At 44.3% G+C, this 27,938-nt stretch overlaps 2 protein-coding genes across 2 annotated transcripts in view; one reads left to right on the top strand and one right to left on the bottom strand.

Annotated features, from left to right (window-relative positions):
* Positions 1–18,851, bottom strand: part of abca12 (ATP-binding cassette, sub-family A (ABC1), member 12) — a gene marked incomplete at both ends in the record, with an annotated part of 101,265 nt that extends 82,414 nt beyond the window's left edge. The window contains 11 exons of the mRNA XM_080752913.1: positions 620–751; positions 1,058–1,255; positions 2,257–2,371; positions 5,388–5,730; positions 8,850–9,029; positions 10,757–10,847; positions 11,584–11,703; positions 13,443–13,582; positions 14,896–15,097; positions 16,440–16,604; positions 18,840–18,851. Coding sequence (XP_080609039.1) covers positions 620–751; positions 1,058–1,255; positions 2,257–2,371; positions 5,388–5,730; positions 8,850–9,029; positions 10,757–10,847; positions 11,584–11,703; positions 13,443–13,582; positions 14,896–15,097; positions 16,440–16,604; positions 18,840–18,851 — 1,698 coding nt within the window. The remainder of the gene's footprint in view (positions 1–619; positions 752–1,057; positions 1,256–2,256; positions 2,372–5,387; positions 5,731–8,849; positions 9,030–10,756; positions 10,848–11,583; positions 11,704–13,442; positions 13,583–14,895; positions 15,098–16,439; positions 16,605–18,839) is intronic.
* A 96-nt stretch (positions 18,852–18,947) lies between these two features.
* Positions 18,948–19,715, top strand: LOC308307649 (chymotrypsin A-like; the record flags this gene model as incomplete). Its single annotated transcript, XM_080752914.1, has 1 exon — positions 18,948–19,715. The coding sequence occupies one exon, from the start codon at positions 18,948–18,950 to the stop codon at positions 19,713–19,715; it is 768 nt and encodes a 255-aa protein (XP_080609040.1).
* Positions 19,716–27,938: the final 8,223 nt, after the last annotated feature.

Genomic DNA, 27,938 nt, shown 5'->3' on the forward strand with positions numbered 1-27,938 from the left:
ATAAAATATTGTATTGGATTGAAATAAAGCCGAACTTGTTCGGGATAGGCACTTATAGGGTTAATAAAGGATAAAATAAATACAATGTCCCTATACAGTATGGGCATTCCCAGATTATGTCCTGTTAGGGTACCCCCTTATGCCCATATATGGAGATCCCCAGGCATCAAACCCAGGCCATAGCTCGCCAATAAGGCACTGCTTGGCCCTTTAGGGCGAGGTCGCATGTCACCCTGAGGTGTCTTAAGCCCATATCAGAGTCGGTACCGCGGTGAAGAGCTATCCACCGCGGTGTAGTCTTTTTGAGTCATAAAACTACAAAATTACGTCATTACTCGCGGTGAAGAACTTTCCACCGCGAGTTCTGACACATCTCTCTGTTTTTACTTTCAGACAGATAGGCTCTTCACCCCGTTCACTGATTGGTCGATCTAGACCAGTCAGTCACAGTGATAGGACTTCACCGTGACTGACTATGATGGCCTGCCCTCAACTTATTTTCTCACTTTAGATGGATAGCTTTACACCTAAAATTTGCGGTGATAGGCTCTTCACCGCAGACTCTGATAGAGGCTTTACTAGTCACAAGATACACGCAACAACAACGTCGTGATCTCACCAGGGCGCTCTTGCCCGAGAAGCTGAGCTTGGACTCCAGCGCCATCATGACGATGAAGGGGAAGAAGCACAGCACGTAGACAAGGCTGCCGCTCAGGCCGGCGATGTAGGTCTTGTCGAAGAAGGCGCTGACCTGGGGGCGTAACGATACATTTTAACAACGATACGATATTGGATGATTTTGTATAGAAAAAATGTATACGATACAAACCCAAAACGGTATGATATATGCTTTTGCATATCGAGTAGATCGTTGCAAGTCAACCCATTTAGGCCTAGAATTATTGACTGCTTTAACTATTGAAAAATAGCAGATAGACAAGCTCACAGCGCGGCACCGAGTGCCGCGCTGCGAGCTTGTAGATCTGCTATTTTTTCAATAGCTAAAGCCTTAAAATTATGGTCAAAGTGGTTTCATATGGTTACGCCGCTAACTGACCAGGTAGCTGATGGCCACGATGCTCAGGCCGTAGTCGCAGAAGTACAGGAAGAGCAGGAAGCCGTCGCTCTGGGGCAGGATGCGGCCGTACTTCAGCACCAGCGTCAGGATGAAGATGGTGAACACCAGGTAGGCGGCGCACTCCAGGAACCAGGCGAAGAAGTGGCTGAGCGGGTTGACGCCCATCATCTTCATGTACTGTTGGGGGGGGGGGGAGATGGGAGACGTTTTAGCCCCAGTGGCGCTCAGACTTTTAGAAAGATTTAAAAAAGGTTTGAAATGTATCGTCGTTGTCGGGCGGAAACCTCGTATCTCCAAGTTTCAAATTTGTACGTTCTTTCGCAAAGTAAAGCCCCGCTTCATCAGACAAGGCCGTTGCACAAAAGTAGTGAAAACAGCAGATCTACAAGCACACAACGCCTCGCGGTGCGAGGCGTTGTGTGCTTGTAGATAGGCTGTTTTCACTAGTTTAAATCATTTTTAAAATGATTAACTCCAAACGAATGGTTTTGGACATTTGGACGTTTTTATCGGACAAAATATAATAATATTAATGATAACATATATGAACAACAGGGCAGGGGGAGTCACTGTTGACATCATTATATGAGACAATTCATTCAACTCATTTTATTGACCGCAATTACTTCAAGTCAATGATTAAACTGAGAAAATCACGACGTTGTATTGCAGGCAGCCCATACAGTATGACTGTCAGAAGTCCCCAAAGTGTGTTATCTAGTTTGTCTTTGTGCGGACGATAATGAATGGGGTTGTTATTAAGCAATAATCCAAGTTTTGAGTGAGTTATGAGCAGAGGTCTTCAACAGGGGGTCCGGGACCCGTGGGGGGTCCTCAGAGTTACTACAGGGGGTCCTCCACATCTTTGTGTGATAGAAACATTTTTCTCCTTTTTTATATTAACCACTTGATCCCTAAAATAGCAGATCTACAAGCTTGTAGATCGTCTATTTTCAGCAAATAGGTTTGGTGTAGAGGGGAAAAAGAGCAGACTAAGTACAGAGTGAAAGGTCAAGTTTATTGACAGCTCAAGTGGTTACATATCTGAAAACACAAATTGACATGAATCGAAAATACACTGATGATCGTCAAACTATGGAATCTATGAAAAGATTGTGAGGGTCCCTGCTTCATCTCTCTCTCAACTAAGGTTGAAGACCCCTGCTCATGAGTCTTACCTCGTGCAGCCTCATCTCTCTCTCGTGGACGAGTTTCTTCACGAAGTCGGCCACAAACAGCACCCAGGCTATCATCAACATCAGGGGGAACACAAAGGAGATGGCCTCCAGGTACCTGAGCAGCACCAAGACCAGAGCTGTCAGTCAGTCATGTCACCACCACCGCCCACACAAAACACCTGGACTCTTGACAACATCAAAACCTCCCCGTCACTCACATCCCATAGAAGTGGTTGTCAAACGATTTTGTGCCAGCCAAGTCCCATTAAGACAAGCCTTTTGTTGTAAACAGTTTTCCGAATGTTATGGTCCGATCTACAAGCTCACAATGCATCGCATCGCTCGGCATAGTGAGCTTGTAGATCGGCTCTTTTTGAAAGCCGCAACCGGCTATATAGCTGAAATTAAAAAAATAAAATAGAGTGTTTAAAGGATTAGTTCACCCCCAAAATGACTTTTTTTCTATTGATTACTCATGCCATGGAGAGTAGAGTTCAATAATATTTTTTTGTCACATTCCTAAGACAAAACTTGATTTGAGTAAATTTACCCCCATTGATTCCGGAACGAATGGGGGTAAATTTATTGTTATCACATTTTTGTCTTAGGAATGCGACAAAAAACGAAAAATATTATTGAACTCTAGTCTCCATGGCATGAGTAATCAATAGAAAAAAAGTCATTTTGGGGGTGAGCTACTCCTTTAAACTGTTCCTCGTTTTGCTGGGGAGCCCCTAAAGACCCCATTGGGGTCCCCGGATCCCACTTTGAGAGCCATCGTTCCAGAGAAACAATGTCAGATAGGAGTGTGTGCATCCGGGCGTGCGTCCTTGCGTGTACTCAAAAGCAAAAGAGATCGCCGGGGAAAAGTCGTGTCCCGCTCCCCATCAAATTTAGTCCTCTCCTTACCCCCTAATCACAACTTGTGTTGATGCATGGGAACTGAGTGCCTGGCGTTTATTATAACACAAGGGTCATATTTCACAGTGATGGCATGGGGATATTGTGCCGTTGAGTAATAAATCAGGACTGCACAGTGGCGACGATCACCGTATCTCACACACGGACGGGAGGCAGCCAGCCAGCCGGCCACCTCTCTGCAGCCGCGACATATCAACACTGTCTTAACCCTCAAATGCCTGGAACGAGCCCGAGTCGCGTTAGATTCTAACCACTTTAACCATTATTTTATGCTTTAGCTATTGAAAAATAGCAGATATACAAGCTCACAGCGCGGCACCGAGTGCCGCGCTGCGAGCTTGTAGATCTGCTATTTTTTGAAAAATCGTGAAAATGTGTCTTTGAATGTCTTTGACCCGATCTTTGACCCGACTTCTAAATCCTTCCTCTGAATCAGTGGTTCTCAAACTTTTTCATGTCAAGGACCCCCAAAATTACATGTATTCGGCCGCAGACCCCCATCTCAAAATATGTTGTTCCAGGGACCCCTCCGGGAGCAGAGATTTGACTTACAAAAGTTTGCTTTGAAAAATATATATTGAAAAATGTGCACACATTTTCACGATTTTTCCAAAAATAGCAGATCTACAAGCTCGCAAGCGCGGCAACGTGAGCTTGTATATCTGCTATTTATCAATAGTTAAAGCATAAAATAATGGTTAAAGTGGTTAAGATCTAACGCGACTCGGGCGCGTTCCCAGATCTTTGGGGGTTAAGGAGCTCTCAGGGGCACGCTAAGCCACGGCCATTATGTTGAAGCGTGATTTATTAGAAACAATGCACTGTATTGATACACCGTGTAAAGTTTATGCCTAAACAACGTTGCGTTGGATGAACACAGGGGAGGCGAGGCGTATTCTGCACAATGGTGAGGCAAGCCTGGGGGTCTTAAGTGTACGCTACTCGTATAAAGCTGTGCCTATATTGTACGTAGTGGATGAATATTAATGCTCACGACATTAAACCACTTCTCAGCCGTTCCCATGAATGAATAGTTAATCAACTCAACAAATGAACAAGGAGAGTGCATGGATTATTTCATAATAGTACCTGTACCCTTGGGTACATGTACGTGTGTGTGAGAGCGTGTGTATTTCAGTCAATTTCTCTTTGTGTGCGAGTGAGTACGAGTGCTGTATGCAGTGGTGAAAAATACATTTACATTTACTGTACTTAAGTCAAGATTTGCGGTGTTTGTACTTTAATTGAGTAGTTCCAATTTCCAATATTTTTACTTCTACTCCGCTACATCTTGGATCCAAATATTGTACTTTTGCTCCACTACATTTATTTGAGTAACTTTAGTTACTAGTTAGTTTGCATATTGATTATTATTACCGCTTCAACCCTGTATACTGTACATGTTGGCTATTTGAAAATAGCTGATCTGATCTACAAGTGTCGCATCGCAACGCATTGTTAATCTCTATTTTCAAAAGGTAGGTTTGTATTTCTAAAACTTGTGAAATGGGAGATTCTGTATAATGAGTACTTTTGATTTTGACTTTTGACTTCAAGTAAATTTTGATGCCGTGTCTATGGTAGGGATGGGACGATATATGAACATTTCATATCACGATTATTGTGACAAAAGAAATCGCGATTTACGATATTATCGCGTTGCGGCGCGTTGTGAGCTTGTAGATCGGCTATTTTCTGGCAAAGACATTTGATAGAGAGTGAAAAAAAAGACTGTATCAAGTACGTATAAGTACCTTTTACAAATTATAGAGGGTTTAAGTGGTACCGGATATGCAGCTCGGCAAATAAAAGGTGAATTGATCCCAGTGCATGACGGAGGACGATATCACGATAAATTAAGTCTCCACGATACGATTATCGTGAGTGTTTTTTATCACAATATACGATAATATCGCTTATCGTCCCATCCCTAGGGACTATGGGACGGACTATGATGGCCTAAGGCCATCATAGTCCGTCACGGTGAAGTCCTATTCACCGTGACTGACTGGTCTAGATCGACCAATCAGTGAACGGGGTGAAGAGCCTATCTGTCTGATAGTAAAAACAGGGAGATGTGTCGGGACTCGCGGTGGAAAGCTCTTCACCGCGAGGAATGACGTAACGTTGTAGTTTTATGACTCAAAAAGACTACACCGCGGTGGATAGCCTTCCACCGCGGACCCGACTATGATCCGGGCTTAACTCACTCGTCTCGGATGAAGCAGGGGTAGGGGAAGGGCTGCAGCTGGACGGCGGGCTCCGTGACCCTCCGCCCCGCCTGGGTCTCGATGATGGCCCGGTCGATGCTCTCCTGCAGGTAGACGAAGCCGCGGTTGTAGCGCAGCGTCATGGCGGCCGAGATGTGGTGGTCCCGCACAAAGTAGGGGTTGCGGACCCTGTCGGTGCGCATGAGGTTGTCCATGTGCATGCGGATGGTGTAGCGCACTCTGGGGGGCAGGGTGGAGCTGGTGGAGGAGGCGGAGGAGGAGGAGGACCGGGCGTCGTTCTTGGGCGAGCCCTCCTCGTCTTTGGGAAGCTTGAAGATGACGCCTGGGAAAAAAAGACAAGACCACGCCTCAGGAGCTTGTTTCACCTCGTTTGAAGACAGACGTGGAGTTATGGATAGGGATGGAGCCCTAAACAAGGGTAGCTCGATAACCCGATAACAGATTTATTGAGTACCCGGTATCAATAAGCTTTGGGCTTATCAAGATTGTTATCGAGCATAGCGGCCCATGATGTCATGTTTAAACAATCAAGACAAGAGGCGATCAAGAAATTATTACAGTACTATCCATAAAATAAAGCCTTATTAACACTTATTGCACACTAATGAATGATTGTTTTAATGATATTTGTTACTGTTATCAATTCTCTTCATAGATGGTGGTCAGCAACAAACTCACAGTCACAACAAATGGCCAATACAAAAAGATACCAGTTCTGTTCTGAATTTGTCGTCTCATATCTTTCCACAAAATATTAGAAAACGCTCAATAGGAGGCTTGATAAAAGCCCGGCTCAATAAGTAGGATCGATAAGGTGCTCATTATCAATAAAAATTAACAAGCTCTATCCCTAGTTATGGAGATACCTGGAAGGGTTTCCATCGATCACTCCATGCTAAACTCCTCCTATCAGCTGCCAATTCACCCTTTGTCAGCCTTCTGATTGGTCCCTGACTGACCAACCAAAACATCATTTTTGGAGAAATAAAAACATTAAAATAAAATGTCCCTTCACTATACTGCACCTGATATGTTCCTTTTTTGCTGACACCAAGTTTAAAATGGGAATTGAATACACAAAATAACAATAAGAAGCAACTGAATTTCAATGGTAGAGGATGGAGAGAAAGGACTTTTGTCCCACCCAGACACAGCAACCAATGGGTGCGAAGAGGGGCGGGACTTGACAGAGGGTGAATTCCAAGTTCTATACTCAGACAGGGACTTTTTCATCCCTCATCCACCGCCTCCGACCTCCCCCTCCCTCCCCCTCCCTCCCTCTCTCTGGTTGATAGATTGATTGAATACTTTATTAAGCAGTTTGCCAAGAAAAAAAAGCTAAGGAAAGTACAGTTAACTTAATACTCTGGTGGGATATACAGTAGGCCTATCTGCCTTAAGGTCGTTGCACACTGATGCGTCTTTCGGGCCGAATATCGGAGTGAATTTCGGAACGCGTAAATAAAACAATCAACCTCACGTTATGTCAGTCACGTTTGCACACTGCCGCCCGTTTCGTATTTATTTTTGGACCAGGGTTGATTTTTTTCGATTTTCGCAACTGTCACCACTGGGTCCCTTGCTCTCTCTCTCTCTCTTCTCTCTCTCTCTCTCTCTCCTTGATCTGAAAAATGCTTTAGAGGATTACGGATTTCCAAAACGCAACGCTAAAACGCAGTGCATTGTGCAGCCAGCTTAAGTCTATGGAGAGTGCACCAGGACTCCAAGCCAAAGCATCCAGAGTCGACCCCTTTCAGGTTTACATTTAACAACATCCATCCAGGAGAAACAGTTTGTCTTCGTAAAGATGATAGTGAAAATGGGGTTGTTGTCAGCAATAAACATTATGCAACATACAAGCTCTCCCTGTCTTAACCATTATTGGCCTCCCGGCATGCTAAATAAAGCCCCTCCAAAAGATCAAGAATGCAGCAGGACCAGGGACGTGCTGGGCCCCTGATTCAGCCCGGGAAAAGGAGTTGGAGAGGCCCTCATTGGGCGCTATAGAGAGAGATCTCTCTCTATAGCGCTGCTGCTACTCAAAGATTTGCCATTTCAGATCATGACAAGTGACAAGCCAGTGGGCCAATTACATGAATTAGGCCTATATTTCGTTGTTGTTGGGTGGAAACCTTGTATGTCCAAAACCGTTTGTTTTTTATTTATCATTTAAAAAACGATTTAAACTAGTGAAAACAGCCGATCTACAAGCACTGTTTTTGCTGTTTTCACTACTTTTATGCAAACAGTTAAATTTTTTCCTAATGGCCGGCCTGGACCGGCCGAGAATGAACCAGCCATTCGGGAGTTGTCCCGCTTTTCCCAATGGCCAGCACGTCCCTGAGCAGGACGATCTGATCTTCAACTTCCCCAGAGTTTCACTCATCTCCCCCTACGTCTTTTCGCGTTCGCTTCACTGTCTTCCAGTTGCAGGCCTCCACTCAGTACAAAACACTGATGCTGGCCTACAAGGCAATCACGGTGCTTGACACCCGTTTAGGACATGATCCACGACACCACAACCTGCTCACTTAGGTCAGCTAACACAGGAGGTTTGTTCAAACTGCCCCATATACAGTAACACCCTGGCCAATGCTGCACACGTCCTAGCCTAGAGAGTCTTCTCCTTTCTGGCTCCAAAGCTGTTGAACAAACACATTTTCTGACGCAGTCAGGAAACTCATCTCTGCAGAATCCACCAAATCCCAACACTCCTTGCTCCTCGTTTCCCTTCTTGTCTTTTTTTTCTCCTTCATTTTTTTACTGCTTTTTTTGCAGCTCGAGACTCAAGAGAGAAATGTGTTGAAATTTGAGCAAAAGACGTACACATTTGAAACTTGAAGATACAAGGTTTCTGCCCGACAGTGACGATATTTTAGTGATTATGTTGGGAGGAAAACGTTGGAGATAGCAGCCATTTTGGTTAGAACTTTGTAAAAGTTTAAAATTATACGAAATAATATTGTCCAAATAAATTCCAAATATTATCAAATGATCTCGCGGCTCCCCTGGACTGCTGTCACGGCACCCCAGGGTGCCCCGTCGTCACCCACTTTGAAAACCCCTGCTTTATTGGAGGGACTCGGCAGACAGAAATCTGCCTCACACCAAGACGTGAGGCTCTCCATGTTTTCTTGCCTGGCGTTGACCGCCTCTATCACACACTTCGTTTTGAGAAGAGAGTCTGGTATTTCAGGAAGAGTTTTCATTTCTGGGGTTTGCCCCAAACCACTTGCCCCAAGCCTACAGAAACCACGTGCCCCAAGCATACAACCCTGATTGGCCAACCCTTGAAGCTGTTTGAGGAAATAGAATCTCAATGGCTCGGTGCCAGACCGTACTACAACACCACTACCGCCAGGGGGTGTTGTTGTGTTCGGTCTGGTTTATTAACCAGGCAACATGTTTTCAGTCTCCGTCCGTCACACGGACTCTACTCACTTCCATAAAGGTTCCGGTCTTTGGCCAGGTCTTGGGCAACGGCGTTGAGTTCCTCGGCGGAGTCGAAGCCTCGGTAGCGGTCAAACTTGATGCAGGAGGAGATGTTGACCATCAGGTTGGACAAGGTGGTGATCTGCTTCAGAATCTCCTGGTTCTTCTCAAGCATGAGCGTCATGTTCGCTGTGTGACCAAAAACAACATCATCAGCAACAACGTTGAACCAGTAAGACCCCCTCAATTGGGAGATAAGCGACCGTCACGTCGCATACACAAACTTTAGAAGGCAATGGTAGCCAATCAGGAGGGAATATATGGGAAATGGGACAGATCCATGTTGATGACATGACTTTAGAGATACTGTGTACCGCTTTGCGTGATTTTAGAGCAAAATCTGTAGGAGTAGTGTGAAGAAATGTGTTTTGCAAAAATCGGCCTGATGGTGGCGCTAGATTGCACAGATGCATGTTGCTGACATGACTGTAGAGATACTGTGTACCGCTTTGTGTGATTTTAGGGCCAAATCTGTAGAAGCAATGACCAAAAAATGTTTGAAAAAAATCGCCCTGATGGTGACGCTATATTGGACAGATCCATGTTGATGACATGAATCTAGACATACTGTGTACCGATTTGCGTGATTTTAGGGCAAAATCTGTAGGAGCAGTGTCCAAAAATGTGTTTTGCAAGAATCGGCCTCATGGTGGCGCTAGAAGAGGGCCATGTGAGAAATGGGGGTGGAGGTTGTGGTTTGGCAGCCAAGGAGTGTGTGTGCAAATCTTGGCATGGACCGGGGCAACGGTGGCAGAGATATGAGAAGGGCAAAAGTGTGACGTGTGACTGACAGACTGACAGCCGGTGGAGGTTTTGATAGTAACTGCGACCTGACGGTCACAATCAAACCATGTACGCTGAAATGTAATAACTAAAAGATTTGTATTTTGTATTATTATTTTTTATGTTGATGTTAAACCAAATAAACACGGGTATATAGCGTGTATGCTTTGTAGAATATTGTCGAATAGGATGGAAAGAGAAGAAAAAAATGTAAGATTTACCAACAGTAAATGCAAACATTCCATACTCTTTACAAAATATATATAGACATGGGACGAGGGGTAATTGAATTAAATATGATGATAAACGGATCTCATGAATAACACATTAATGTGATGTGCATAGTCAAATGGGGTTGTTGAGGGCACGTTCGTGCTTTTAAAGGAGAAAAACACATTGAGGCGAGCTTGAAACGATTCCTGTGAAACCTTTTGAGGCAGGCTCATTTCTTTTGATATATCCGGGGTATTTTACAGGCAGAGGCAGAGCCACGGGATGTGAGAGTGAGACCCCGGCTACGTGCCGCTCTGAAAAAAAGCCGGGGCGGCCTTCAAAAAAAAAGAAAAGAAAAAAGAAAACCCTGCGCACACACTCATGGGCGTCACACCAAATGCTGGGCCCTGGGTACAGAATGTTAACTATTGAAAAATAGCAGATATACAAGCTCACAGCGCGGCACCGAGTGCCGCGCTGCGAGCTTGTAGATCTGCTATTTTTGAAAAATTGTGAAAATGTGCGCAAGAAACCTATGTTTCCATGTCAGTGATGCTCAAACCTTTTCATATGAAGGACCCCCAAAATTATATGTATTTAGCCACGGACCCCCATCTCAAAACATTTAGTTCCAGGGACACCCCAGAAGCAAAATTTGAGTTACAAATGTTCGCTTAAAAAAATACATGTATTCAAAGATTTGCACATATTTTCACGACTTTTCAAAAATAGCAGATCTACAAGCTCGCAGCGCGGCACTGAGCTTGTATATCTGCTATTTTTCAATAGCTAAAGTTACTAGGGCCCCTCCAACTCAGTCCCACTTTCCTACCCCTTGTGACGCCCCTGCACACACTCACAGAAGTTGCTGAGCGTGTCCTTCATACTGCCGACATTGATGTTCGTCTGCATCTGAATGAAATTCTCCACAAAGGAATTGCCGAGGGAATTCTGGTGGGGGGAGAGAAGAAGAAGAGGAGGAAGTGAGATGAGGGATGAGGGGAGGGGTTGGAGAAAAGAGACATCGCACAAATATTAAAGATTGAGCCACTGGGAAAAATAAAAAGATTGGCGCACGCCGCCATTGCAGAGTTTATCTCTGTGCTTTCACAAAGGAAGCGAGCGGCGGCATGAGCGGACGGAGATGCGGGAAGCCTGGACAATGAGTCACTGTCAGGGACGTGCTGGCCATTGGGAAAAGCGGGACAACTCCCGAACGGCCGGTTCATTCCCGGCCGGTCCAGGCCGGCCATTAGGAAAAAAAGTAAATTGTCACTGTCGGGCAGAAACCTTGTATCTCCAATTTTTTTCGCAAAGCAAAGCCCTGCTTCATCATACAAGGCTGTCGCACAAAAGTAGTGAAAACAGCAGATCTACAAGCACACAGGCGTTGTGTGCTTGTAGATCGGCTGTTTTCACTAGTTTAAATCATTTTTAAAATGATGAATACAAAACAAACTGTTTTGGACATACAAGGTTTCCACCCGACAACGACGACATATAACTCATGTACAGTAATTGGCCCACTGGCTTGTCACTTGTCATGATCTGAAATGGCAAATCTTTGAGTAGCAGCAGCGCTATATAGAGAGAAATCTCTCTCCATAGCGCACAATGAGGGCCTCTGCAACTTCTTTTTCCCGGGCTGAATCAGGGGCCCAGCACGTCCCTGGTCACTGGTATATACCTGCAGCATTGGCAGCGTGTCAGTGAGGAGCCTGGCTGACTTGGAGATGTAGCCGGACGATTCGATCCAGTCTTCGGAGTACGACCTGAGGTTGGCGAACTCCTGCAGTGTGTTGTTGGACTGGAGAGAGAGAGAGAGAGAGAGAGAGAGAGAGAGAGAGAGAGAGAGAGAGAGAGGGAACAGACAGGTCATGTGTCTGGACAGGAAACTAGATGGCCATATAGAGGTTAGTAAGGGGAACATAAGAAAATCTGCGAATCGTTACCAAGAAATGTCTTCACCAATGTGTTTCTAAAGGTGTTTAATAATATTTACTAAAAGGTTGAAATTCAACTCCCGGGGGAAACCTCATAAAAAAAATGATTCGTGTTTGTTCCCATTAACTTTACTATACAGGATAACATTTATTTATTTAGATTTATTTTTTCATATTCTTTTCCTGTATAGTAAATTAATGTGACACAAACACAAATCAGTTTTTTATGAGGTTTCCCCCGGGAGTTGAATTTCAACCTTTTAGTACATATTTATTACACACCTTTAGAAACACATTGGTGAAGAAATGTCTTGGTAACGATTTACTTCGCAGATTGTTCAAATATCTTATAAAATCCCCTTACTAGGTAGATGTAGCAGCACAGGCTTTGTGTTATAGCAGTGTTTTATCACCGTTTTTGTATCCAGTAAGACTCCCTAATCGGGAGATAAGCGACCATCAGGTCGCATGTAAAAATCGGCCTGATGGTGGCGCTAAATGTTACAGATCCATGTTGATGACATGACTTTAGAGATAATGTGTACCGCTTTGTGTGGTTTTAGGCCAAATTCTGTTGGAACCGTGTCCAAAAATCGGGTTTTTAAAAATCGGCCTGATGGTGGCACTAAATGGGACAGATCCATGTTGATGACATGACTCTAGATATACTGTGTACCGCTTTGCGTGATTTTAGGGCAAAATCTGTAGGAGCCGTGTCCAAAAATGTGTTTTGCAAGAATCGGCATCATGGTGGCGCTAGAAGAGGGGCATGTGAGAAATGAGGTTGTGGTTTGGCAGCCAAGGAGTTTGGCATGGACAGGGGCAACAGTGGCAGAGATATGAGTAGGGGAAAACTGTGACGTGACGGATAGACTGACAGACTGACTGACAGACAGCCGGTGAAGGTTTTGAGAGTAACTGCGACCTGACGGTCGCAATTAAATCAAATGTAACTACATTTTAAATTAACACCTACAATGACATGCCCAAACTAGTGACACCAAGTTGAAAGCGTTATTAAAAAACAGTTATTATGTTTTATTTTGACGGCCTGTGCCCGCGCACTAATGGCACACTAATGCCCTGCCGTTAGTTGCCCTTAACACATGGGCTGCTCAGGTTTATAACATTTCTAGCTGTTGCTGCTGCCGCCGTTCACTCACGCTTTATTTTGAAGAGCCTCGGAAGCTTCGTGCGTGTGCACGTGGGTGTCCACTGACGATTGAGGAAGATAATCCCTTTGTTTACAAAAGCTCGCGAAACTAAATCCAAACCAAACCGCGGTAAAGTGTCGCCGTGAAAACAATCAGATCTCTGCTTCCCTGGCGTTCTTTTCACCTCATTCATAGATAAAGCCCTTTTTATGTTTCAGAGTAGAATGGAAATCAATGTAACCAGCCTCCGCCATTTTCTCCCTCTCTCTCTCTCTCTCTCTCTCTGCTACGGGGTGACGTAATGGACTCGGGTCATTCAGAGGGCAGGCAGCAGCGCGTACAGTTAACCCTTCGTTGACTCCTTTTGGCATGGTGACACCTAGTGGCCTTAACTCGTCACTGAACGAGTTTGGCTCCCCATGTGTTAAGCTGTGGACGAGCGTACGTACCTTCTCCATGATGGCCCTGGTGAGGGGTGTGTCGGGGGTGTAGAGGATGTGGCCCATCAGCATGGGCTTGAGGAAGGCCCAGGCGATGGCCCCTCCCGTGGTGTTGACCATGTCCAGGTAGAGGCTCATGCAGAACGGAGCTGAGGACACACGGAGAGCATCACAGAACCATCGTCAAGACATCAGACATGTTCACATCAAAGCTACAATCTGTAGGACAAGGGAACCCTAGCATCTTGAACCCTAGCATCCATATTCTGAGAACTTTAGCCAAAAATAGCAGATCTACAAGCACCGAGTGCCGCGCTGCGAGCTTGTAGATGGTGGTGCTGCGAAATGTTCGCTTAAAAAAATACATTATATTCAAAGATTTACACACATTTTCAACTGCTATTTTTCAATAGCTTTGAAGTATAAAATAATTAAGACCCCTCCACCTTGGGCCCTAGTGACTCAGTCCCACTCCCCCCCCCCCTTATTGTGACGCCCCTGTACATAGTCTAAACAGCGCCGTCAGTGTATTCTTCTAAACCATACAGTAAGCAGAGACAGTAGGCAGCAATAGCAACAATGACACAGGAGAACAAAGTCCACATCCATCTTCTACACCCTCTGCAGGTCTCACGGCATTCAGACAGCGGCACGCATTGCAGCATCAGGAATAAATATACCTTAAAGACAAATAGCATCTGACACAAAAGTCGGTGTCTGCAACACTGCACTCTGCAGCCCAGTAACCGTCTATGACAGATAGCAGAGAGAACGGCGGAGACTGGTTTCCAAAGGCCTGTCAATTGCACAGCGGTTAAGACGTCTGCTGCTTCTGAAACTTCAAAGTGCCTTAGCTGGTCAAGGCTTTATTTTCACCGGCACCTCCTGCACCTCCGCTACAGGGGTGTCACACCAAATCCTGGGCCCTGGGTACAAGGATTCACTGCGGGCCCCCCTGTTCTTCATAGGGGGAGGGGGGTTTAACCCAATTAGACTGGGAACGCGTTATTCCGCATTATGTTGTGCTTTAACTATTGAAAAACAGCAGATTATACAAGCTCACAGCGCGGCACTACAAGCACATAGATTGGCTGTTTTCACTAGTTTAAATCATTTTTAAAATGATAAATGCAAAACAAACGGTTTTGGACACACAAGATTTTCACACGACAATGACGATAACTGAACTGTCGCTGGAGTAGAGGGAACGCCACCGTCGCCCCCTGCAATGTTGTGGCCCTCGGCTTGGTACCCTAGACATAATTCGGCCCTTGAGGAAAACTAATTGGGGAACCCTGGTCTACATTTTTGACCCATACAAGTCTGTAACTCACTGACAGTGTACGAATGGAACCAAATGAACCCGTTAGGGTTCATTTGGTTCCATTCTTACACTGTCAGAGTTAAGGAGAGAGCTTGAAATGTAAAAAGTTTGAGAAACACTGGCATTAAGTTTACATACAAGCATCGCGTGGGATCTTGAACTGCTTGATCAACTCCTCTCTGGCCTGGCTCTGCGGCAAGGAGGAGTCCGTCTCCGACATGATGGTCAGCTTGGAGATGCCAAAGACGGCCAGGATGCCCTTGCTGCACAGGGCTCTGGACAGCGTGGTGAAGGTAGCCGTGCGAGACGCGGGCTTTGAAGGGTCTGCACTTCTCTCCACCTGCAGGGGGCATGCAAAGAACACAAGGGGGGGTGGGGGGGGGGGGGGGAATACAAAAGGAGGCCCGTTTCAGTTAAGGGCTTTGAACACAGGACCGTTGGGTTTCTTTCCTTTTGCTGCATGATTAAAACGCATTGGATTTGGTGTGCAAGGCTGTGCGGAATCCACACTGCGGATCCGAAGAGGAGTCATAAAAGGAGTCAATGAGTTTTTACCGCATGCGCCAAGACGCACGAATCGAACTGGATTTGGGGTTCCCAAACTTTTTTGTCCCAGGGCACCCCATACATATTTTTTTTTTAATCCGAGGCACCCCTACATTATAATTTTCACTCCCAGCACCTTATATTTATAGCATATCGTCGTTGTCGGGTGGAAACCTCGTATGTCCAAAACCGTTCATTTTGTATTTATCATCTATAAAATGTAATAAACTAGTGATCTACAAGCACAAGATCTACAAGCACACAATCTACAAGCACAAGATCTACAAGCACACAACGCCTCGCGGGTGCGAGGCGTTGTGTGCTTGTAGATCGGCTGTTTTCACTAGTTTTGTGCGACAGTCTTGTATGATGAAGCAGGGCTTTGCTTTACCAAAAGACGTACACATTTGAAACTTGGAGATACGAGGTTTCTGCCCGACAGTGACGATATTTTAGTGATTGTGTTGCGAGGAAAAACGTTGAGATAACAGCCATTTTGGTTAGAACTGACTGAAAATAACTTTGTACTTCAAGTTTAAAATGATACTAAATATTTTTCCAAGACGTGTCCAAATAAATCCCAAATATTATCAAATGATCTCGCGGCACCCCTGCTGGACTGCCGTCATGGCACCCCAGGGTGCCCCGTCACCCACTTTGAGAACCCCTGCTGTAAAGGTTGATAAGACTCACCCTCTTGTAGGGCCGTCACAATTATTACATAATCGTCTAATCGTGATTATTTGACATTATCGCAATTATTTTGTCATAATCGTCATTATCGTGAATGTTGAAAAAATTAATGTCAGAAATAGTGTCAGAAATAGTGTCAGAAATAGTGGAAATAGCAGATCTACAAGCTCACAACGCGTCGCATCGCGACGCGTTGTGAGCTTGTAGATCGGCTATTTCCACTACCAATGTTATTTTTTAAGTAGTAAGTTGTCAAATATGTCAGTAATGTATTTGTATATTTAGGTTATGTGTCATATCTACCATATGCAACTTCAAAGCCTAAAAGCCAAACAGAAATGTAATTATCAACGACAAATACACAATTAAATCGTTGATCGCCAATTATTTGAGTGACAAATAATTAATCGTCATGTAAAAGGTCATATCGTGACAGCCCTCACCCTCTTGAAGTCGTGTCCGGCCATCACGTTGAGGTCACCCAGGGAGCGGATGTAGCCGTCCAGACGGCCAATGGCCGGCTCCAGCTTGCTGAGCAGGTCGGTGAGGAAGGAGGCCATCTGTAGCACCACCCCCACCAGGTTCTGCATGTCCTGGGACAACACCAGCTGGGGAGAGAGCAGCACCACGTCACCCAGGAGTCAGTTTGTTTAGAACAAAAAAGAGTTTTATTAACCACTTAACTCATACATTGCCTTTTCAAAATGGCCTCCAAGTTCCTCACTGCCACGTTCCTAAATTTCTAGTGCACGCCCATGCCTAGATCATGCACCATATGTGTAGTACTTTTTCACAGCTTTCAAACAAAAAAATCCGCTTGGAAATCCGTTCAGGCATTCATGAGATAGAAGCCTTCAAAGTCTTCAAATGTAAACAAACATGGCTGCCATTTTGAAAGACGTGTTTGTTATGGGGCTAAACATGCAATTTCGCGATTGCGATCATACCTAATACATTTTAGTCTTTTTTTTTTTTTCTTTTTTTACGGGAAAACTCGGGAAACTCGGGCTGTGGCAGTCTGGGGCAGTGTTGCCAGATGGGAAATGTTGAATTATCGTATCGTACCGGAGGCTCAGAATAATCGTATTTGACATGAAACTATCGTACACAGCCAAAAAAGAGAAATCACTCGCGTAAAAACGTAATTTCACCAAAAAATCATTGGCCCCCTGGCTTTGATGTCACAGCCTCCCCTCTCTTTCTCCCCCAGTAGGGGGCTTGACAGGATTGACAGGCAAAATCCCTCAACAACGACACAGCGACACAGGCAAAAAACATATTTTCTTCTAAGGCCTTTGAACACAGAGAGAACTAGAAGCAGTGATCTTCCGAGCACAGGTCTCCACCAGGCCAGGCGTACTAGGCCAATATAAAAAGGGGTGGCATGTGTTCTTCGCCAATCTTAAACCTTTCATGGCAATCGGACACTGCATGCATGATTTGAGGCATTGTGTTCCAAAAATGTGTTTTGCTAAAGTCTACCTGCTGGTGGCGCTATAACAGGCCAATGTGAAAAGGGTAGAATTTGTTCCTTGACGTAGTGGGAATATGTGTGGCAAATTTCATGGTAATCGCAAGCTGCGTTGATGATTTGAGGCATTTTGTTCAAAAACTGAGCAATCCTGCAAACTTTGGTAGCCAATATTAGCCAATTAGGATGGAATATGAAATATCAGACGGATCGGACTTGATCACATGACTATAGAGATACTGTGTACTGATTTGCATGATTGTTGGAGAAAATCTGATGGAGTAATAGAAAAGAATGTGTTTTACATAAGTTGTCCTCCTGGTGGCGCTATAAAAGGCAAATGTGAAAAATGCAGGGCAAAGGTTTATCCTTAGCCTCTAGGGAGTGTGCATACAAAGTTTTCCACTTATCGGTGGAGTTAAAGGTAAAAACCCTGTTACATGAGGCTGATTTGAGAAATCTGAAGTGGCATTTCTTCCTCAGCCTAGTGGGAACGTGCATGCCCAATTTCACCAAGATTGCATGCTGTGTTCCTGATTTGAGGCATTTTGTTAAAAACGGAGCAATCCTGCAATGAATATGGAATCAGGATGGAATATGGAAAATCGGACAAATCCATATTGATCACATGACTGTAGAGATACTGTCTACTGATTTGTAGGATTTTTGGACAAAATCTATGAGAGTAGTGTACAGAAATGTGTTTTGCAAACATCTGCCTCGCTAGAACAGGGCCATTTGAAAAATGTGGGTCAGAGGTTCTGAATTGGCATCCAGGGAGGTGTGTGCTCATTTTGGCAGCGACCGAGGCAACAGCGCCGGAGATCAGCTGGTAACAAACTGGATGGACACACGGACGGACGCACGGACGGACGGACGGACGGACAGGGGCGAAAACATACTCTCTCCCAGACGATATTAATATGATAATCAAAATCCATTATCCTGATATGAAATTTTCATATTGTCCCATCCCTACTTCCAAGCTTTGCAGGATTGGCCCGTTTTGAACATAATGCCTCAAATCCTGAACACAGCATGCGATCTCGGAAGAGCACTGCTTCTAGTTATTTTCTGAATCTACGCCACAGAAAGCTGACCGCTGTGAAAATGCGAATTCTGATAACAAAAAAATAAAGCTGTACGAGCCAAAAGAGGGACACTCTTCATATGGGCACAAAAGGGGGCATGCTCATATGTGGGCATACTGTATACTATATAAGGACTGACAGATACAGAGATCTCCAAATATAGTCAGATTGGTGGTGTGACATAGGTGTAAGGGCCACGTAGCTAGTTATATAAAGGGCTGCAGTCACACAACGAGACCCGATGCAAATCAGTGTTAACCCAACTTAAGTAAGACTAGAACCTTCAGGATCATTGTCCAGCTCCTAGACTTAAGACTTTCCTTTGAGTTGTATTGCAGAGTTCATTTCCAGTATAAAAGACCCAGCAATCAGCCTGCGACAGTCAAGCCATGGATTTCCTGAGGATTTTCTCATTGCTGGCCGCTCTTGCTGTTGCTTCAGGCTGTGGCTCACCTGCCATAAAACCTGTCGACCGCATTGTCAACGGCGAAGAGGCTGTGGCTCATTCGTGGCCCTGGCAGCTGTCCCTGCAGTACTACGGATACCACTACTGTGGCGCATCGCTGGTCAGTGAGAACTGGTTACTGACGGCTGCACACTGCCCTATCAGAGACGCTACCCACGTGGTCCTGGGAGAGCACGATCGCTACTCCGACAAGGAGGACATCCAAGTCATCAAAGTTGCAAAGGCCTTCCTGCACCCCCACTATGATGGGCATAACAATGACATCGCGCTTCTGAAGCTAGCACGCCCTGCTGAGCTGGGCATGCATGTGAGTCCTGTCTGTGTGGCCGAGGCTAGTGACAGCTTCCCGGGTGGAAAGATGTGTGTGACGTCTGGGTGGGGCGTGACCCGCCCTGACGGGCCCACCCCTGCCCTGCTGCAGCAGGCTGCTCTCCCCCTCCTCACCAATGAGCAGTGCAAGAAACACTGGGGCGACCGGATCACTGACCAGATGGTCTGTGCCGGGGCCTCCGGAGTCTCTTCCTGCTTCGGTGACTCTGGTGGCCCTCTCGTCTGTGAAAATGAGGGAATATGGACCCTGGCTGGTATTGTCTCCTGGGGCAGTGGATCCTGCGATGTCCACATGCCTGGTGTGTACGCCCGCGTCACCGAGCTGAGTGCCTGGATAAACGAAACCATTGCTGCCAACTGAACCTGAAGATGTGTCTCGACGGTGGCACCACGCAATCTTTGCCGTGGCTGAAGAGAAAAACTCCAATTTCCGAAGTGCAACGGGAGATCACGTGACCAGGACGTGCGGTTCCCTCATAGAGGCCAGTGTTATGAGATTCACAAAAGTGCATTTATCTCCTAATCTAACTTTTATAAAACCATGTTTAAAACGAGCCCTTTTCTACCGGCCGTTACAAAAGCACTGATGGCCGCGGTTGTTAATTTTCTGTTCGGAGTGAAAAAAAATACTATCGCAAAAAAAGACAGAACATACTCAGATTAAATCTACTCAGATTACTTTTACTCTGAGCCTACGAAATAAGGTAAAATCATTATAATTTTGGGCACTTAGGGATTCTTGGTTTCATCGTGGGCACTCAGTGTGTTAAGAATCTCACAATCATAAAAAAGAAACACTGTACAAAACTTTAATCAGAAATTAATAAAAAACATTACACAAAAAATATATATGTCCCCACCACCCCCATGCCAAATTAGTACAGAGATTTGATTTCACAGAGGTGAACCGCCTGGAGTTCCAGCAAGCCCCCAAGTACCTCGGCGTAAGCTTGGACCGGACACTCTCCTACAAGCATCATCTGGATGAAGTGAAGGCCAAAACAACAGCAAGGGTCTCGCTCATCCGCCGCCTAGCGGGTTCAACTTGGGGAGCTTCCCCCCCAGACCCTACGCAAGCCCTAGTCCTGCCCATAGCAGAATACTGCGGCCCTGTCTGGAGCAGAAGTCCCCGCGTCACCAAGGTAGATACCGTCATCAACAGTTCCCTCCGGACAGTAACTGGTTGTCTGAAACCCACCCCTGTGTCCGACCTACCAGTCCTGGCTGGAATCGCCCCAGCCAGTCTCTGACGGGATGCGGCTACCCTCGCCCTGGCAAGAAAAGCCCAGAAGTACGACTGGCACATCCTGCACAAAGCCACAACAACACAGGCACCACCAGGCAGGCTCAAGTCTCGCCATCACTACAACAAGGCAGCACAAGATATGCTACAGTCTATCCTTGTGGACTTGTCCAGAGACGCCTGGCTTGCAGCATCATCAAGGGAGACGGCTGGGCCCTCCCGTATTCCAGCGATACATCCAGGACCCAGGAGGTGGTGTAAAAGGAGAAGATATGCCACACCATCTATGGACCTCGCTGGAGTCGGGCGCTTCAACAGACTGCCAAGCACATTATCACCAGTTGCCCCCTATACAGCCCACCCTCAGAAGCTGGTCTTTTCCACTTAGGACCGGAGACGAGGGCGTGGCTGCAGGACACTGAGTTGGCCATCTGATGATGAACTAAAGAAGAAGAACGTCAAGTCATTTGGAGGGTTCGCCTCCAAATGCTTTGAACATTCCCGAATAAGATTGCCATAACCCTGTGGAGTATGGGGCTTTGGGTGAAACAATTGCATGTGACTGTCAGAGTTTAGAACGAATAATACTTTTTGACTGTGTTCCCGACTATCTTTTTTTCCTTTTTTAGCGGTGCCAAACGCTCCTACGTCTGGCTTTGTGTGTGGGTTCCTATGTCCCTATGAATGTCCGTATGATCAGTAAGACACCTAATTCGCACAGGACGGAATTCATTATTATTATATATCCAGGGTTCCCACACATCTTTACCAATTTATTTACAAAACTTTTCCAAAACTTTTCCAGAATATTTAACCCGATTTCCAGGACTATATAACAATAATTCAGCTCAATAACGCTCAGTATGCCAGTGGTTCTCAACCTTTTCAGGCCGTGACCCCCGAAATAATAATATTTGAACTGGGGACCCCGGCACCCTGACGAGCACTAGGAATTTTGTATAACACGGTTTTATTGTGAAAATAGCCGATCTGCTGTTTTCACAATTTCTGCCTCTAATAATTGACAATTTGGCAAATGTTGAATTAGTAATTTCAGAGGTATTAACAAAATCAATAACCAAAGACAATGCATAGCTATTTTTTTCCAGGACCTTCCAGGACCCTTGATCAATTCCAAAACGTTTCCAGTACTGGAAAAATATTTCTCTATTAAATTTCAAAATATTTCCAGGAATTTCATGACCGTGGGAGCCCTGTATATCGCACCAGTTAATACCCATAATGGAAAATCGTCTTTTTGGCATGGTATGGTCCAAAGAAAAGCCTTACTCTGTAGATGAGCTTCTCGGTGTTGATGTGTCGGGCCAGCAGCAGGGAGAAGGTGTACCACTGGTGGACGGACAGCGAGCAGAAGCCCTGGAACACCATCTGCTCTGCCTGGCTCAGGTTCAGGGAGGACGTCGAGTCGTCGTTGCAGAGCCGCAGGTTGACCAGCCAGGAGAGGATCTGAGGAGTCAGGGGGGACGAGGAACGACCATAAAAAACAGCACACACGGTACAAATCTTCAGCGTTCATTTACCTCTGAGAGGTAACAACTTTAATCATTATTTTATGATTTAACTATTGAAAAATAGCAGATATACAAGCTCACAGCGCGGCACCGAGTGCCGCGCTGCGAGCTTGCAGATCTGCTATTTTTGAAAAATCACGAAAATGCGTGCAAGTCTTTGGATATCTTTGACCCGATCTTTGACCACGACTTCTAAATCCTTCCTCTAAATCATTGGTTTCTCAAACTTTGTTACGTCAAGTACCACCAAAATTACATTTATTTGGCCGCGGACCCTCATCTCAAAATATGTTGTTCCAGGGACCCCCCCCCCCCCCCCCCCCAGAAGCAGAGATTTGAGTTACAAAAGTTTGCTTTGAGAAATATATATTGAAAGACTTGCACACATTTTGACGATTTTTCTAAAATAGCAGATCTACAAGCTCGCAGCGCGGCACTCGGTGCCGCGCTGTGAGCTTGTATATCTGCTATTTTTCAATAGTTAAAGCATTCAATAATTCTAGGCCTAAACGGGTTAATTCTGCCGCTGATAAACAGGGCGGGACGACCATAAAAAACAGCACACGCGGTACAAATCTTCAGCGTTTATTTACCTCTGAGAGACTGGGATGGAGCCATAAAGAGGTCCATTAAACGCCGCGGGCGCCACATGCCCCGTGTCAGTGTGGTTCCCAAGCTGTTTTGGCTCCAGACCCGAGAAGAGAAATTTGGTCTCCCAGGCGGCAGCAACAACCCATCTGCAAGCTCACAATGTGGCATGATGCTGTGCATTGTGAGCTTGTAGATTGTTATTTTCACTACTTCTTCTTCTTTTTTTTTGTGTCCCAGACAAATTGTCTCAAAGTGTAGCCTACATCTGGCCTACATCTTGGCACAAAGCACTCAAACCGTTTCTGGGACGCCCAGGGTCACATTGGCGAAGATTCGCTTAGTGAAATGAACTCATAAATAGCACTGCTCACTTCATATTAGGTGTGATTTAAATGTAATTTTGTATTTATTTTTGGATTTCAATTTAAAGGGATATTTCACTTTCAAAAAAATGTTGGTAATTTTATTGTCTAATCAGGCTTTTATGAACACCCTGAACAGTTTTTAATTTGCTTGATTCAATATTTAGATATTTGATGTAAATGTTACCAGGCCCTCCAGGCCCAGGGCCTCTCCCCACACACACCCATTGTAACTTCAAACTTCATTTTAACCATGATAGATTCATTAAAAACACCCATTATTTTTTCTGGTGACTCATACTACCCTCCTAATACGTGAGCAGGCCGTGTTTTTTCCATAACTTTTTTCATTTATTTTTAATAATTATTTTTCATTCTTTAATGTTTTCCATTTTCCCAAATAATTATTAAAAATAAATGAAAAAAGTTGTGGATAAAACACGGCATGCTCACGTATTAGGAGGGTAGTATGAGTCACCAGAAAAATAATGGGTGTTTTTAATGAATCTATCATGGTTAAAATGAAGTTTGAAGTTACAATGGGTGTGTATGTGGAGAGAAACCCTTCCACTGTAAGCTGTTGAAAGTGGAATATCCCTTTAAATTAGATTTTGTATTAATTACCAAAATTAATAAAAAAAAGGAAAAAATATGTCCATGATCGAACACATGGGTCCCAACCCACTATTTGGTAACCACCACTGCCCTCAGTACCTTGCTTAACATCCACGCAGCGTCACAGGCACGTGTCGAAAATAGCACATCAACAAGCTGAAAGTTGCGAGGTTGCAGGCCTGACGTGACATTCTTTAATTGGTTCGCCGGACGAGGCATTGTCGTTAGTGTGACATGATAAGTGGCCATCTTTTCCTTAATCCATTCAGAACGGGTACACTATATTGTGTATCATTATTTTTATGCTTTAATTATTGAAAAATAGCAGATATACAAGCTCACAGCGCGGCACCGAGTGCCGCGCTGCAAGCTTGTAGATCTGCTATTTTTGAAAAACCGTGAAAATTTGAATTTTGACCCGATTCTATAAGTGTCTTTTGAATCCTTCTAAGATTTTTTGAAAAACCTATGTTTCCATGTCAGCAATCTGGCCAGCCATCGTCAAAGAAAAGGTCCTTTTCACTTAACTGGAGCTCAGTTAGTCTGTTCTTGAGAGACTACTATGTCAATGGTGCTCAAACCTTTTCATGTGAAGGACCCCCAAAATGATATGTATTTGGCCACGGACTACTTAGTTCCAGGGACTATTTGCACACATTTTCACGACTTTTTCAAAAATAGCAGATCTACAAGGGGAGGTGGGGTGGGAAGAGAGATAGGTAAGAGATGTGGCGTGAGACAGACAGACAGACAGAGTTACAGAGTGTGAGACAGTGAGATAGATAGAAAGAGACAAAGTGAGAGTATTTCTAATTTTCTGTAGAGCTTGTAGATTTTTCAAAGGATTTTTATGCAGTAGAAAACTTGGGACATTTAATGAGCACTTTCTATCTTTGGCCATTTAAGTACATTTTGGTGCCAATTTTACTCATGTAAATTTATACTTTGTTACTTGTAATGGAATGATTCTAACATTTTTATCGATTACTGGAGACACAAAATGTGAATGATGTGCATTCGTGTCTCCATCCGGAATGAATGTAATAAATGTGTGAGAGACAGAGAGACAGAGATCCAGGTGTCTCACCGCTAGGTTGCTGTTGGGCAGAGGGGTCTCCATCAGCGCGCTGAGAGCGCGGGGGTCGAACTCCATGTTCTGCTGGACGTCCAGCATGAATGCACTCTTGTTCCTCAGTACCTCCCCGACCGTCACCACACCTGTGGGGGAAACCAGGCCACATGCAGCGTGTGTGTGGTTATTAATCACATTTAGACCGGGTAGTACGCATTATTGCGTATCATTTTATGCTTTAGCTATTGAAAAAATAGCAGATATACAAGCTCACAGCGCAGCACCGAGTGCCGCGCTGCGAGCTTGTAGATCTGCTATTTTTTTTTTTGAAAAATCTTGAAAATGTGTGCAATTCTTTGAATATTTTGTCTTCTGAATCCTTCTAAGGTTTTTTGAAAAAGATCATGTTTCTATGTCGGCGGTGCTCAAACCTTTTAATGCGAAGGACTGATGATGAATGATTATGTATTTTCGCCATGGACCCCCATCTCAAAATGTTGCATCAGGGACCCCGCAGAAGCAAATGTTTGAGTTACAAATGTCCGCTTTAAAAAAATATATACCTACAGCATATTCAAAGATTTGCACAAATCTTCATGACTTTTCAAAAGTAGCAGATCTACAAGCTCGCAGCGCGGCACTCGGTGCCGCGCTGTGAGCTTGTATATCTGCTATTTTTCAGTGGTTAAAGCATTCAATGATTCGAGGCCTAAATGGCTTAATCACATCATGTGGGTCATTAATCTTTACGTGATCCTGTTCCAGAGAAATGACACTTCCACTGTTATGAAAGAAGTAACACGTTCTCTTTGAAGATAATAATGTGTGTGGAGCAACAAAAAAAAAGTGGAAAAAGATGACGCCGCTCCTTTTCTAACAGCCTACGACACTGTTGGGATGAAACAACGGCTGAAAGTCCACCGTGATCCTCCTGTTATGTGAACCACTTTCAATCTTCAGTCCCTATTTTGTGCAATCATTATAGAACAAAGTCAAATTTGTCAACAATTGTGAAAGAAAATAGCAAAAATGGATGATCTACAAATTGCAGATCTTGGCTATTTTGGGCATTTTTTAAAACATTTTATGAAAATATAAAATCAACCAAACCACTTTAAGGGGTCCCACAGGGCTCTATACTTGGTACACTCCTTTATTCCCTCTATAATCTTTTTTTCTTTTTTATAATAATCCCCCAAAAATAGCCAATCTACAAACTCAGTTTACAAGCTTACAAGCTCAGTTTGTGGACTGCTTGCAGAGGCTATTCTCTCCTAATGTTAGCCCCCCAAATAAGGCTGCTCGGGTTCAAATGGTTAAGCGGACAAACAGAGATGTAATGGTGAGCTGTGGCTGAGTAGTTCTTCCCCACTAATGAAGGTACAGTACAGTACGGTGGAATTAACTTCATTGGATTGCATGGTCTCTGCCTTGCATCTCAGCAGGTCACTTTGCAATTAAAGGTGTCAATGAATTCTTTAATCAGCAGAACCATACAAAACAAAACAACGGAGACTACTTGTAATGATCACTCTGTAAACATAGGAGAACGGACGCACTGGTTGGACATCGCTGCCCACAATGTTCTAGGTTGGCAGTGCTGTTTTTTGATGGCACATTTTGATTTAGTTTTAGTCATAGTCTTTTGAGTAAAATGTATTTTAGTTTTAGTCATAATTTAGTCGACTAAATATCATAAGATGTATTTTGGCAGGCCTTGATGGCATCATAATGACTGATTTTACACTTGGTTGTGTGCTGAAAATAGCCGACCTACAAGCTCACAACGCGTCGCAGATCTGCTATTTTCAGCACGCAACACCTGAGAGCAACCAAACATAAAATTACTCTCTTTTCCACTAGTCCCTCCCTAACCTTTTAGTCTAGTTTTTATTTTGTTGACGACATTGTTATTATACGTTATTTAGTCTTGGTTTTAGACACCATGGCTTAGTTTTTATTTCGTTTTTATTTAGTTTTCGTCAATGAGAAAAACGTAGTCGACAAACACTTTCGCCATGGTTTTAGTCGACGAAATCAACACTGTAGGTTGGGGGAGTTTCCTGCGTGTGTCGCTGCCTTCGACATGGCCAAATAGTTGATTTCATCAAGTGAGTTAGGGGTGGGCGATATGGAAAAATACAATATCACGATATTTTCCCAAGCTGTATCACGATACACGATTTTATCACGATTCTTTTTCACGTTGGTTTTTATGGTTATTTTTCAAGGTACTTGACAAAAACTAGACTCTCTGGGTTCCTTTTGGGAGGTCTAAATTGAACTTTACAAGTATGTAACTCTGACAGTATACAAATGAAACCAAATGGACCCGTAAGGGTCCATTTGGTTTCATTTGTATACTGTCAGAGTTAAGTGGAGACCTTGACATTTTAAAGTTTGAGAACTACTGATTTAGACCAAAATGCAGGTTTAGATTGAATTCTGCAATGAATCTCTGTATTAACGATTAAACAGGATTTTTTCATAAGGCTCCCTCAATTGTATCACGATATATACGATACCTCTGAAAAGGCATATCGTGGAGACGTTGTATCGTCTCCACGATAATTATCACCATATCACCCACCCCTAATTGGGATCATATTTGAATTAGAGAGCGGTCTTGCCTTGGGAGGTGACGTTGATGTTGAGAGCCTGCAGACTGCTGGCATTCAGGCCAAAACTCTCGCTGAACACGGTGGCCCTGCAATGACACACGCGCACGCACATACACACACTCACACGCACGCGCACGCACACGCACACACACACACACACACACACACACACACACGCGCACACACACACACACACACACACACACACACACACACGCACGCACACACACACACACACACAAATGTCATGTACAATTATGTACCCCGTGAGAGAGAAAAAGGGCACACATAGGGCTGTCACGATTATGACATTTTACATGACGATTAATTTTCTCTCAAATAATTGCGATTAACGATTTAATTGTGTTTTTGTCGTTGACAATTAAATTTCTGTTTGGCTTTTAGGCTTTGAAGTTACACATGGTAGATATGACACATAAGCTAAATATACAAAGAAATTACTTGACATATTTGACAACTTTATACTTAAAAAAGAACATTGATAGTGGAAATAGCCGATCTACAAGCTCACAACGCGTCGCATCGCG

This window comes from Nannobrachium achirus (assembly GCF_963921795.1).
Source record: "Nannobrachium achirus genome assembly, chromosome: 22".
Taxonomy (NCBI): domain Eukaryota; kingdom Metazoa; phylum Chordata; class Actinopteri; order Myctophiformes; family Myctophidae; genus Nannobrachium; species Nannobrachium achirus.